The sequence below is a fragment of the Gymnoscopelus microlampas genome (assembly GCF_963454915.1).
Source record: "Gymnoscopelus microlampas genome assembly, chromosome: 4".
NCBI classification, from domain to species: Eukaryota; Metazoa; Chordata; class Actinopteri; order Myctophiformes; family Myctophidae; genus Gymnoscopelus; species Gymnoscopelus microlampas.
In genome coordinates, this window is record NC_139941.1 from 6,684,376 (window position 1) to 6,696,254 (window position 11,879).

Here is an 11,879-nt window from a genome sequence, read left to right on the forward strand (position 1 = left end):
CATAAAAAAATGTAAATAAACAATCGCGAAAATGGCTGATCAACAAGTTCACGTTTCGCGTCGGCTATGTTTGAAATATTTATAAGTTCTGAGTTCTGGGTCCCCAGAACTCACCTCCTGAGCAGGGTCCAAATTACCTTCTGAGAACCTTAAAGGAATACTTCACCCAAAAAAAATTAATTACTTTTATTTTTTTTATCAATTACTCACCCCATGAAGCCATGAATACATGGCGATTGTTTTTGTAATCTGATATTTGACTAATTGAAGTTAATCGGACCAATCTTAACAAGAGCAAAACTATATTTAAAACATTCTCTATGAACCTGGATCATCAGTAGGCTCATCAGTGTTCACACAAAAATCAAAACACTTTTTTTTGTTGGAACTGAAAAACGCCAAATCAGTTTGGCCTGTTTTGAGACCAATTTACATAAAACCCCAGATCTGCTGTGAAAGCCTGAGTGCTCAAACTGGGGTATTTTTTGGGATAGAAGAGAGGTAGGGGAGACCAAAAACACACAACAAAGAAGGAAAAGTTAAAATTCATGGTGTAGTCCCTTTAAGCCTATATTGGATTATTGGCTCAGGAATGAGACAAAACAAACAAAAAACAGATCTGCATCAATTCAAGGCTTTCTGGGTTGAGTAATTGATAGAATTTTTTTTTTTTTTTGGGTGAAGTATTCTTTTAATCTGAAACGTAGCCGTATATGGAAACAAATCCAGAACCTGTGACACCCGGCACGGAACGGTTTGCTTAGTTCTCGCAGTGGAAAAGAGCCTAAAAGACAATAAAAAAACGTATCGATCGGGTCTATGTGTGCGCAACGTCCTCTTTTACACATCTGTATTCACACAGCGCAACAGAGAGAGAAGAATAAAACCTAAATGTGTGCACACGTTTTTAAACTTTACATTCAACTGCATATTTACAAAAAATAATTACAACTTTACAAGCACGGCATCAGCGTTGAATAGAAGAACTGTACAATGATTGCATCACACGCAAAGGAAAATGTTAAAGCAAAGAAAAAAGAAAAAAAAAAAAAATCTTCGGAGTTTATAACGGATGGGAGTGAATGAGAACATTTTGGCTCTGGTGTGGAACTCCTCCACTCACACTGACGACGAGGTTACAACGTTTAGGGCTGGGTTAAGCTCGATTCATAGTTTGTCGCCGGGAATAGCGGACCTAAAAGCTCACAACGGAACGGACGCGTTGCGAGTTCGCAGGTCTGCCATCTCTCGCCGTTCTCAGCGCGCGACACCATCGCGCGTATAAATTGGGCGTTACGTCTATCGAGACAGCTCCCACCCCTCCCACTTCCATTTGGTCTTTGCAGTCGCGTAAAGCGGTCCTACTGTAAATCAAATAGGCTCTATGCACAGCAGCCATATTGGAAAGAAATTGGGCCTCTTCTTACCTTCACAGGTGCTACCAATGATACTAATGAAGGCTCTGTTCCATTCTGGTCAGGGTGCTGATATCGTGCATGTTGGCTCACTAGAAACACTCCATTTTGGTTCCCAAATTGCCCCTTATGGTGGGTGTGTTCTGAGAGTGTACAAATGGAACCAAATGGACCCGTAAGGGTCCATTTGGTTCCATTTGTACACTCTCAGAGTTATGGGGGTCCTTGAAAATAAGACAACCACTATGCCACACTAAATGGAACAGAGCCTTAATTAGTATCATTGGTAACACCTGTGAAGGAAGTAAGGAAGGGGCCCAATTCATTCCCAATATGGCTGCTGTGCACAGAGCCTATTAGTCGCCGCATACCATAGATAGCTCGCTGCATAGCAGAAATAGAAATATATATATTTTCGTGAGCGGGAATGACGAACGGATGACAGCTGCAGACACTTCAAAAACAGCTTGGCAAAAAAAACAGCGCAATCGGGCAAAACAGTGTGGTGGGCTTGTGGAACGGAGTTGCATGCGTAACGTGGTGATCAAATTTAAAAAAATCACAGAGAAAAAAAAAGCATTCAAGTAAACAATTGAGCTCTTGAGTCTAATGCTAAACGTTTGTCCTCCATCAAAACAGGAAGGAGCAGTGCCATGGTCTTGGCGCTGAAAAAGCAGAGAATATTTGAAACGTTTATGCACGTCCAAAAACCGTAAGCCTAGGGGCCCCCGGCCCTAGGTTGGGAATGGCTGACGGGCTACGGGTTCAAGCTCTGTGATAAACGACAAAAGAATAAAATAAAACATTACAAAAAAAGTGACATGATACAAAGTTTGACTATTAGGGTCGGATTCATGGAAATCGATATTTGCAAAAGAAAAATCCCGCTCAATTGGTAAATCTACTTCTTAACCCAGCCCTATTCAACATGGAACCATTTTGTATGCTACTTTATCAATAACCTACATGGGTTTCTTTTTTACAAAGACCAAGGGCCATACTGTATTATGAAGAAAGCTACGGAACGTCTTTCTTTTTCTTCTCGGTTCCATAAAGTAGCTATTTTCACAAAAGTGTGGTCTTCCCCCTAAGACACTCTGGTTGTTTAGTTAACCTGTACTGTTGTAGAGTACATTTCTTTTCCCACAGTGGACTGGTTCCAAGTACATTCATACTGAATCGATACAAATACCTAACGCATTTTACGTGGCAAAATCCTGCGTACATTTAATGGAACCTTACTGTAAAAGCAGTGCTTCTCAAACTTTTTAAACCCATTAAGACCGGGAACGCATCTGTGTAATTCTTTTGGCTATTCAAAAATAGCAGATATATACAAGCTCATAGCGTGGCACCGAGTGCCGCACTATGAGCTTGTATATCTGCTGTTTTTGAATAGCCGGTCTTAATGGGTTAAAACACGGTTTTCAGATTGCAGCTCTAGATTCGCACTGAGGATTTTGCTGTGTACATAAACTCCACATAGCCTGCCCTGTACAACCCCAACACAGCGGAGGAATTCACGTCAATATTCTCGGTGAAAATAGATGGGAGAAAATACATTTTCATTGGGCGAAAAAATATTATGTATAAAACAGTGTGAAAATATACTTCTAGGGTCAACGATATATCTTCGAAATAGCTTTTCTTTCCCTCCCCATTTGGACCAATTTGTGATAGTTCCGAACGAAAAAGTGACATCATATTTGCGACAGTTTATATACAGTACATGTTCAGGATGGGACGACGGGGAGTCAAGTAACTCACAAATCGTGGCTGTCGGGTGGAAACCTCGTGTCCAAAACCGTTCCTTTCTTATTGTAACTTTTTGTGGGATAAAAATAGTGAAGATAGCCATTCTACAAGCTCACAATTCAAGTATTTTCACTACATTTGTGTGACACTCGAAGTAGGGCATTACTTCACAAAAAATAAAGTGGTTTCCGCCCGACAACAGCGGCCGAAATACGCGGTCCTCTCTGAGGTGACGTTAACACACACACACGCTATATATAAGTGGTCCCTATTCTTTTTGAAAACAGCCCATCTACAAGCTCGCGGCGCCTTGTGAGCTCGTAGGTCGGCAATTTTTTGCCTAAGAGAGATTTGGTGTAGAGGAGGGGGACATGAGAAAGGAGGGGACCAAGTACTGTACAGACCCATAGGGGACCCCAGCCATTGAGGTACGTTAGGTTTAAACCCACACCGTAAGCACTGTGTGTGTGTGTGTGTGTGCGTCAGAGAGAGAGAAGAAATAAGCCAATCTCTAAAAAGCGTGATTGTCTGTCCAGGTGTGTGAACCGTAGAGGTGTGGTCGGCAGCATCGGGAACGAGGAGTGTTCGTTGGAAACACACACACACACACACACACACACACACCCACAATGACAGCCACACTGTATCCCCTCCCCGAAACCCCAGATTGATGTCCTGCAGCATTTTAAAACACTGCTGTGCGTGTGTGTGTGTGTGTGTGTGTGTGTGTGTGTGTGTGTGTGTGTGTGTCAGAAGGTAGCACGGGTCCGCCCAGTGTCGACACCCGACCCAAGACGGCTCCAAAATATTGACAATAGGCTCTACGCACAGCAGCAATATTGGAAAGAAATTGGGCCTCTTCCTTACTTCCTTCACAGGTGATGCTGATTAAGGTTGGTAAGTTCCATTTGTACACTTTCAGAGTCATGGGGTTCCTTGAAAATTTAAACGTTTTAGAACCACGGTGCTACACTAAACGGAACAGAGCCTTCATTAGAATCATTGATAACACCTGTGAAGGAAGTAAGGAAGAGGCCCAATGTCACTCCAAAATGGCTGCTGCGCATAGAGCCTATTATAATTGCAGCGGGTTTTGGGTAAGGGCATCTGAAACGGAACCGCGAGGACCAGATTTTTTTTCATACAAAACAAATTATCTTGGGGTCCGTTTCGGAATGAGTAAAATCCGTTGGACCCGTGCTACCCTCTAGTGTGTGTGTGTGTGTGTGTGTGTGTGTGTGTGTGCATTAGAGCCAGTGTCTCAACGTGGGGAGGTTGCGTTCCATCCATCGTTGGTTCAGTTTGATGGTCTCTATGGCCTCCTGAGCGCTCCTCATCTGGGAGCCACGATCCTTCAGACGCGAGAAGAAACCTTGGACCTGTGCACGCACACACACACACACACACACACGCACAACATTGATTATTCAGAGCATTCAGACAGCACCATAGAAACGAGTAAATATATGTTGTTTATCAAAACATCAGACAACAATAATGATGTGGATGAAGTGTTTCCTAAATTAAGCTAGGCTCAGACTACAGTAGTTTTAAAATCTTCTAAAAACGATTTGAAAATCTGGTAGCATCACACATTACAGGATAATCTCATGAGATTATCTTAACACATTGATTGCCAAGAACGCATTGATGCGTTCTTTCAAATCCATCGCTTGTGTGCCGCAATTCAAAAGATCGCATATATGTATGCGTTCTTTTGAATTTTCATTGTTTAATCTGTGATCGCGCTGTTCTGTTTATTTTTCATCATAAGTTTCGGTTTCCACTTACTTCACACTCACCGGGATCCGGATTCATGACGCAGATTCCGTTTCCGGTTCTCATTTTTTCCCGGTCATTTTCGGCCAGAATAGGGAAAAACACGTTTTTTTCACACGGTATAAAAAACGAACGGAGAGCTCCACTTCTATTTTCTTTAGTCTGGGTGACTAACAGTCATCGTCGTCGCGTATCACAACGGTCTGAAGGCCGATCGGCGATTGTCGAAAACGTCACATCCGGTTATGACGTATGGACTGTTTGAGCCTGTTTAGGGGGGGGGGGGTCGAGCGAGTCAGCGAGTGATCGAGGTGTCAATCTAATGCTCTCTGCTGGTCGATCTGTCGTATGTGTTTAAACCCATTAAGACCTGGAACTGTGTCATTTTTAGATTTGAGCTAAAAAGCATTATTTTACACTTTGGGCTATTCAAAAATAGCAGATCTACAAGCTCATAGCGCGGCACCGAGTGCCGCGCTACGAGCTTGTAGATCTGCTATTTTTGAAAAATCGTGAAAATGTGTGCAAATCTTTGAATATATATATTTTTAAAGCGAACATTTTTAACTCAAATCTTTGCTTCTGGGGGTCCCTGGAACAACATATTTTGATGGGGGTCTGTGGCCAAATACATGTAATTTTGGGGGTCCTTGACATGAAAAAGATTGAGCACCACTGATATAGAAACATACATTTTTCAGAAAACTGTTGAGATTTAGGAGACATGTAGAATCGGCTTCAGGTCTCAATGGGTTAAAATCGATTTGAAAATCTGGTAGCATCACACATTACAGGATAATCTCATGAGATTATCTTAATCATGCACACACTACAACATTTTAAAAAAATGGCGCATCACGCACTGCAGGGATTTTATTGGGCTTGCCGGCCGGGGCGGCGCAGACGCAGCACCTCGACATGCTGTGTTCACACCCAGAAGCAGATGTAAACAGAGCCTATTGAACTAGCGGTGGCGGATGTACGGTTGTGACCTTGTTTATTGGATCTTGTTTACTTGATACACTTATTAGTTTTAGCTCTTGCTCATTGGATTTTCCTATTTGTCTCATCTGTTTAAGAAAGTAGGTAGCTGATATATTGCACTTTTACCTTAGAGCTTGGTATACTCTTAGTTGCTTGCTTTAGAAGAGAATGCACTTAAGACTTCTGGTGATTAGTAGATTTCTTGCCTACCTATGTTGAAATCACTTATTGTAAGTCGCTAAAGCGTCTGCTAAATGACTGTAACGTAAAATGTAAATGTGACATGTCTGGGAAGACAAGACGTGTTATATAGAGCAGTGGTTCTCAACCAATGGTCCGGGGACCACTAGTGGTCCTTGAGGGGGTTCCACGTGGACCCCAGCTAAATGATGGAGAGTTTGTAACCAAATGAATATAGACCAACACACCGAAGATTGTTTTGACTGGTCGGCGATGGGGTAGTGATCCTATTTAAAAAAAAAAAAAAAAATAGCTCTGACAGAGTGATAAACCGGTGCGACACGTTTTGAGCTTGTAGATCTGCTATTTTTGCTATTTTTTAATTGGAATCCTGTTTTCTTTTTTGCTATTTTTTAATTGGAATCCTGAAAGGTAACTTTTTTATTTAATTTCAAATGCATTTAGTTATACTTATGATAACTTGGACATAAAAAAGACAATAACATTTTAATACTAGTCATTAAGCTACTAATATAGAGTTAAGTAATTAAAAAAGGGTCATGTTTGGCATAGTAACAGCTGAAATCAATAATATATCAGTATTTCGATGGGCCGGATAAAGTGAAGGTGGCCCCCGGGCCGCCAGTTTCCCATGTATGCTGTAGAGGATAATCATGCCTGATAATCACCCCCATTCTGGGCTTGGGTAGGGATTAGGGAACACCCCCAGCCCCTAGATTGTCGGGAGGGGCGTTCCCTACCCCAAATGTCCCTGATTATCTTAGTAGTGTGAGCCCAGCATTACGGACGAGAATCTCAACATAGTAGTGTTCAACAACCATGATGTGTGTGTGTGTGATGCTCACGCACAGGCACACACACACACACACACACACACACACACACACCCCCCCCCTACCTGGTTCAGATGTGTTTGTGTGGAGAACTGGGAGGTGGTAGATTTGATGATACTCTGGAGTGAAAAAGAGCCAACCGGAAACCTGCAAACAACAACAATACCAACAACCGTTAACTAGAGAAACATACTACTATAATTATAATAGTACAGTGGTTCTCAACCTGTGGTACGCGTACCACTGGCGGTACCCGAGCCCCCCTCTGGTGGTTCGCAGAGGAGTCTCCCAAAAAAGAAGAAAAAAAGTGGAGTGAAAGTGAAATATTTAATATTATACTACAGGTAGTTCTGACCAAGCAACAGGTTCCAATAGGCTCTCCAGCCGTGCTGAAATGAGCACGAAAGTACACCCAGCCGTTAATAGAAGATTTGAGAACGGATTAATCACATTAGAAATATCCTCATCAGTTGTGCTGATTAGACGGAGTCTCGGTCTCGTCAGAGCAGCAGCCAGCTAGCAGTTTGCACGGGAAGTTCACAAGCGTACTAGTAGCAAAATCTGGCATTAATCCATTAAAGGAGCATTTCACCCCTGGAAGAAACTGCAATCACTCAATGGTAATAGTATTTGTAGTAGATAACAGTAGCACAATTTAAAATTTGCACCCTATGGCCAGAAAAATAATGAAATCTGTGTGTTTGACTAGGTTTTGACTGGACTGCTTATTACTACAATGACCATAATGCTTTTGGTGCACTGCCCCTCCTTGTGGCAGGGGAGGTGCGGTGTGGGTGGGATCTCCAACAACGACGTTGAAACAGCATGGCAGTGTTGCCATGTCTGCTTATTATAAGCGGCTTCTTTCTAAAATGTAGTTGATATTTGGGCTTGTATCCAAATGTTTTGATTGTTGTTTAAACCAGTGGTTCTCAAAGATGTTCATGTATTTTTCCACGGACCCCGATCTGAAATTATATTTTGTGCCAGGAAGCCCCAACCAAATATGTGTTGTTAAACGATTAAAAAATACTCCACATTTTGCACTTTTTTCCCCTCAAGATTTTTTGGAAAATAGCAGATCTACAAGCTCACAATGGGTAACATCGCAACGTGTTGTGAGCTTGTAGATCGGCATTTTTCAAATATATACTATCCCATGTTAAAGTGCTCTTGGCTTAGTTATCTTCTTTTGGGCTTGTTTTCATAGACCTGGTTTCTTATTTCTTTCACAATATCTGGCAACACTGGAAGTCAGTTTGTTTACCATCTCCACGTTGTATTTGGATTCTTTCACGCTTGCGCTTGTGAAACACTACACAGGATTATTATTTCATGTCAACATTCAAGTACAACTATCAGAAGATGTAACTCAGGTAAAGTAATGCGTCACTCTTCAAATTTAACAAAAGGTCCGCGAACAAATGCGCAGTTTGGGCTGTTTTCTGTGTTCTGTTGTGTCTAAAATCTCTGGCAGGAGGGGGGTGGGGGGCTGTCCGCTGGCTGCATGACGCGTCGAGACAACATGTAGTGCGGAAAGGAATGATGTAACATCTCGTGACGTAAATAACGTCACGAGATGTTCGAAGATTACTATATATCTCAAAACACAGATCATTCACAAAAATAATAATAATTGAGTCCTAAACTTCATTACCATTGGGTCAGTTTCTTCCAGGGGTGAAATGTCCCTTTAAGACCTGGAACTTTGTCATTTTTAGATTTGAGCTAAAAAAGCATTATTTTACACTTTGGGCTATTCAAAAATAGCAGATCTACAAGCTCATAGCGCGGCACCAAGTGCCGCGCTACGAGCTTGTAGATCTGCTATTTTTGAAAAACCGTGAAAATATGTGCAAATCTTTGAATATATATATATTTTTAAGCGAACATTTTAAACTCAAATCTTTGCTTCTGGTGGGTCCCTGGAACAAGATATTTTGATGGGGGTCCGCAGCCAAATACATATCATTTTTGGGGTCCTTGACATGAAAAAGATTGAGCACCACTGATATAGAAACATACGTTTTTCAGAATACTGTTGAGATTTAGGAGACATGTAGAATTGGCTTCAGGTCTCAATGGGTTAAAGAATTATGCATTTGTATTGAATATTTTAGTTACAATGTGATTGAGCTGCCGGTTAAATCTCCTTTCTCTGCGTGGTATTTATTCAGTTTGGGAAAAGCTGTCTGACTCTGTCACACAGCCTGATCAATCTGAATGGGTCTGGACTGGCTGAGTAAACGGGGACTGGTTATCTCTGTCAGACCCAGTGTATTTCAGAATAATAACAGAGATAACACCCGCAAAAAGCCACCTCTTATTATGACGCGAAAATTGGGATTCAACTGAAGAGGGCGGAGGAAGAGCCTACAGACTACAGCCTTTGACAGTGTGGTACTATGGATGCATGAAACCCTCGCATCTCAAACGGCATCTAACGATCAAACAAAGTGCTGCCTGAAAGACAAACCACTTGATTTCTTAACAAGACAAACTGAATCAGGCCAAGTCCATGATTAAAACCTCTGTATCAAATGTGGAAAAATAAAAAAAAATGATGTACTGTATCAAATGGTCCTTGCCGTGAAAATGTTTGAGAAGCACTGTTCTAGGCCAGTGGTTCTTCAAAGTGCGGTCCAAGGACCTCCAGGGGGACAAATACAGCGTCACAATCATTTCAACCCCTTTATCCATGACTATGGCTATTAAAAAAACTAGACCATACCCGGTCGACGCATCCGTGGGGGGATATGCGCACATGATCTGGCAACCCGGGAGGCAGTTCGTCCCATAGCCCGGCAGCCCCGTAACCATGGCGACAGTGTTTGACACAAAAACGCTAATAAGAAGCTGAGATTTGGTGAAATTGAAAAACGGGCTTCACAGTTAAGTTCAGATGGTAATGGTCAATGGCTGTGTGCAAAATCAGAGCAATTGGTCCAGCCACTGAGGAGAACCGGGTAGCTTCACATACTCACGTACTCACCTACTCACCACTACAGACAGAGGTTACTAGAATTATAGTAGGATAGTAGATATACAAGCTCACAGCGCATCACTTAAATCCACGCTGCGAGGTTGAACATCTGCTATTTTGGGGGGGAAAATTAAGTAAATTATCTTGAAAGTGTGAATTTTTTAACACAACTCTTCTCTCGTGGGGGTCCCTGGCACAAAAGCTTTTCAGATGGGTGTCCTTCGCGCAAAAAAAGCTTGAGAACTACTGTTCTAGATCAGGGGTCTTCAATGTTCAGGCCAAGGATGCCCCCTAGATGAGAGAGAGATGGAGCACGGACCCCCTCTATATTGTATACAATTGTGTTTCAGATTGAACCTTTTTTTTTTACTTGGTCTGCTCTTTTCCCCTCTACACCTATTCACCTGTTTCCTAGGCTTAACACTTCCTGTGTGTTTTCCACTTCCTGTCGATTTGATCCAATGAAATCCAACGAAACTGGTCAGATGACTAATGATATCCAATGAAATCCGACAGGAAGTGGAAAACACACAGCCTAGGAAACCGGTGAATACCTCTTTGCCAAAAAATAGCAGATCTACACGCTCCAAACGCCTCGCACTGCAAGGCGTTGTAGATCTGTTATGTTTGGCTAAAGTTCTCTTCAGAAAGGGGATGCTAGGGTTCAAGTGATTCATGTAAAAAAGAAAAGATCATGTCACACAAAGATTTGGTGGCGCCCCCTGTAGTAACTCTGAGGACCCCCCTAGGGGTCCCGGACCCCCTGTTGAAGACCCCCTGTTCTAGACAAGCCAATGTGCGGGTCTTTTACTCACGTCTCTATGAGGCGGTCCCAGTTCTCCTGGACAAAGTCCCACGCGAACAGGTGGCCAGCGAAGCCGTCACTCACGGCGCTGACGACCAACGGGAGCTCCGGAGTCTGAATGTTATCCCCCTGTAGGCCCGCCCTCAGGAGCCTACGCACACACACACACACACACACACACACACACACACACACACACACACACACACACACACACACACACACACACACACACACACACACACACACACACACACACACACACACACACACACACACACACACACGTTAACTATACCAGACAGCAATTTTGTGAATAACATTTTTACAGTCTTAATGGGTTAACTGAAATATTCATATAAATTATACAAAATATATAAATATACATTATAAATCAGGCATAACTCCAAACCCAACCCCTAAACCTAACCTCTAAATGGCTATCTCCAACCTGACTATTTTCCATAAAACAACCATTAGTGAGGACCAGGACAATTGTCGTCACATGTCATCTCACTATACTTGTGAGGACATTTGGCCCTCACAAGTATAGTAATACAGGTACACAAACACACACAACCACACACACACACTCACCAGGTGATGCGTCGGACGTCCTGGGTGGAGGCTAAGGCCAGCAGTATCTTGCGTTTCTCTGCGTCGTAGCTGATGGTGGAGTAGGTCTGTAGCAGAGACGTCCACCCTTCTTCTGACCGAGCTGCTACCGAGTACACCACCTTCTGGAGGTCCCCCGGGATCCTACACACACACGTTTGTATTACTGTACATCAACATTTTAGTACAAGTCATTTTATGAATGGTATTTTTTGTATTGACATTTTTAACCCTAAAGCCAAACAAAAAAAGAATTGGTGCATGACACCAGCTGGCAACTAAGTGTAAATCAGGTATAACTTTACTTTTAAATCATAAACCAAATCCACTAAAAGTCTGTTCCTAAACCTAACCCTTTTTTCATGTCAAGGACCCCCAAAATTATATGTATTTGTCCTCGGATCCCCCCCCATCTCTAAATATTTTGTTCCAGGGACCCCCAGAAGCAAAGATTTGAGTTAAAAATGGGTATATATATATATATATATTCAAAGATTTGAGTTAAAAAT

At 42.3% G+C, this 11,879-nt stretch overlaps 1 protein-coding gene across 3 annotated transcripts in view; it reads right to left on the reverse strand.

Annotated features, from left to right (window-relative positions):
• Positions 1–2,985: 2,985 nt before the first annotated feature.
• lnpep (leucyl/cystinyl aminopeptidase) overlaps positions 2,986–11,879 on the reverse strand; it is a 69,014-nt gene continuing 60,120 nt past the window's right edge. For all 3 annotated transcript variants that reach the window (XM_084056256.1, XM_084056255.1, XM_084056257.1), the window contains 4 exons: positions 11,353–11,514; positions 10,766–10,906; positions 7,033–7,114; positions 2,986–4,549 (listed from right to left, as the gene is read on the reverse strand). In XM_084056256.1, coding sequence (XP_083912382.1) covers positions 4,418–4,549; positions 7,033–7,114; positions 10,766–10,906; positions 11,353–11,514 — 517 coding nt within the window. In that variant the 3' untranslated portion in view covers positions 2,986–4,417. The remainder of the gene's footprint in view (positions 4,550–7,032; positions 7,115–10,765; positions 10,907–11,352; positions 11,515–11,879) is intronic.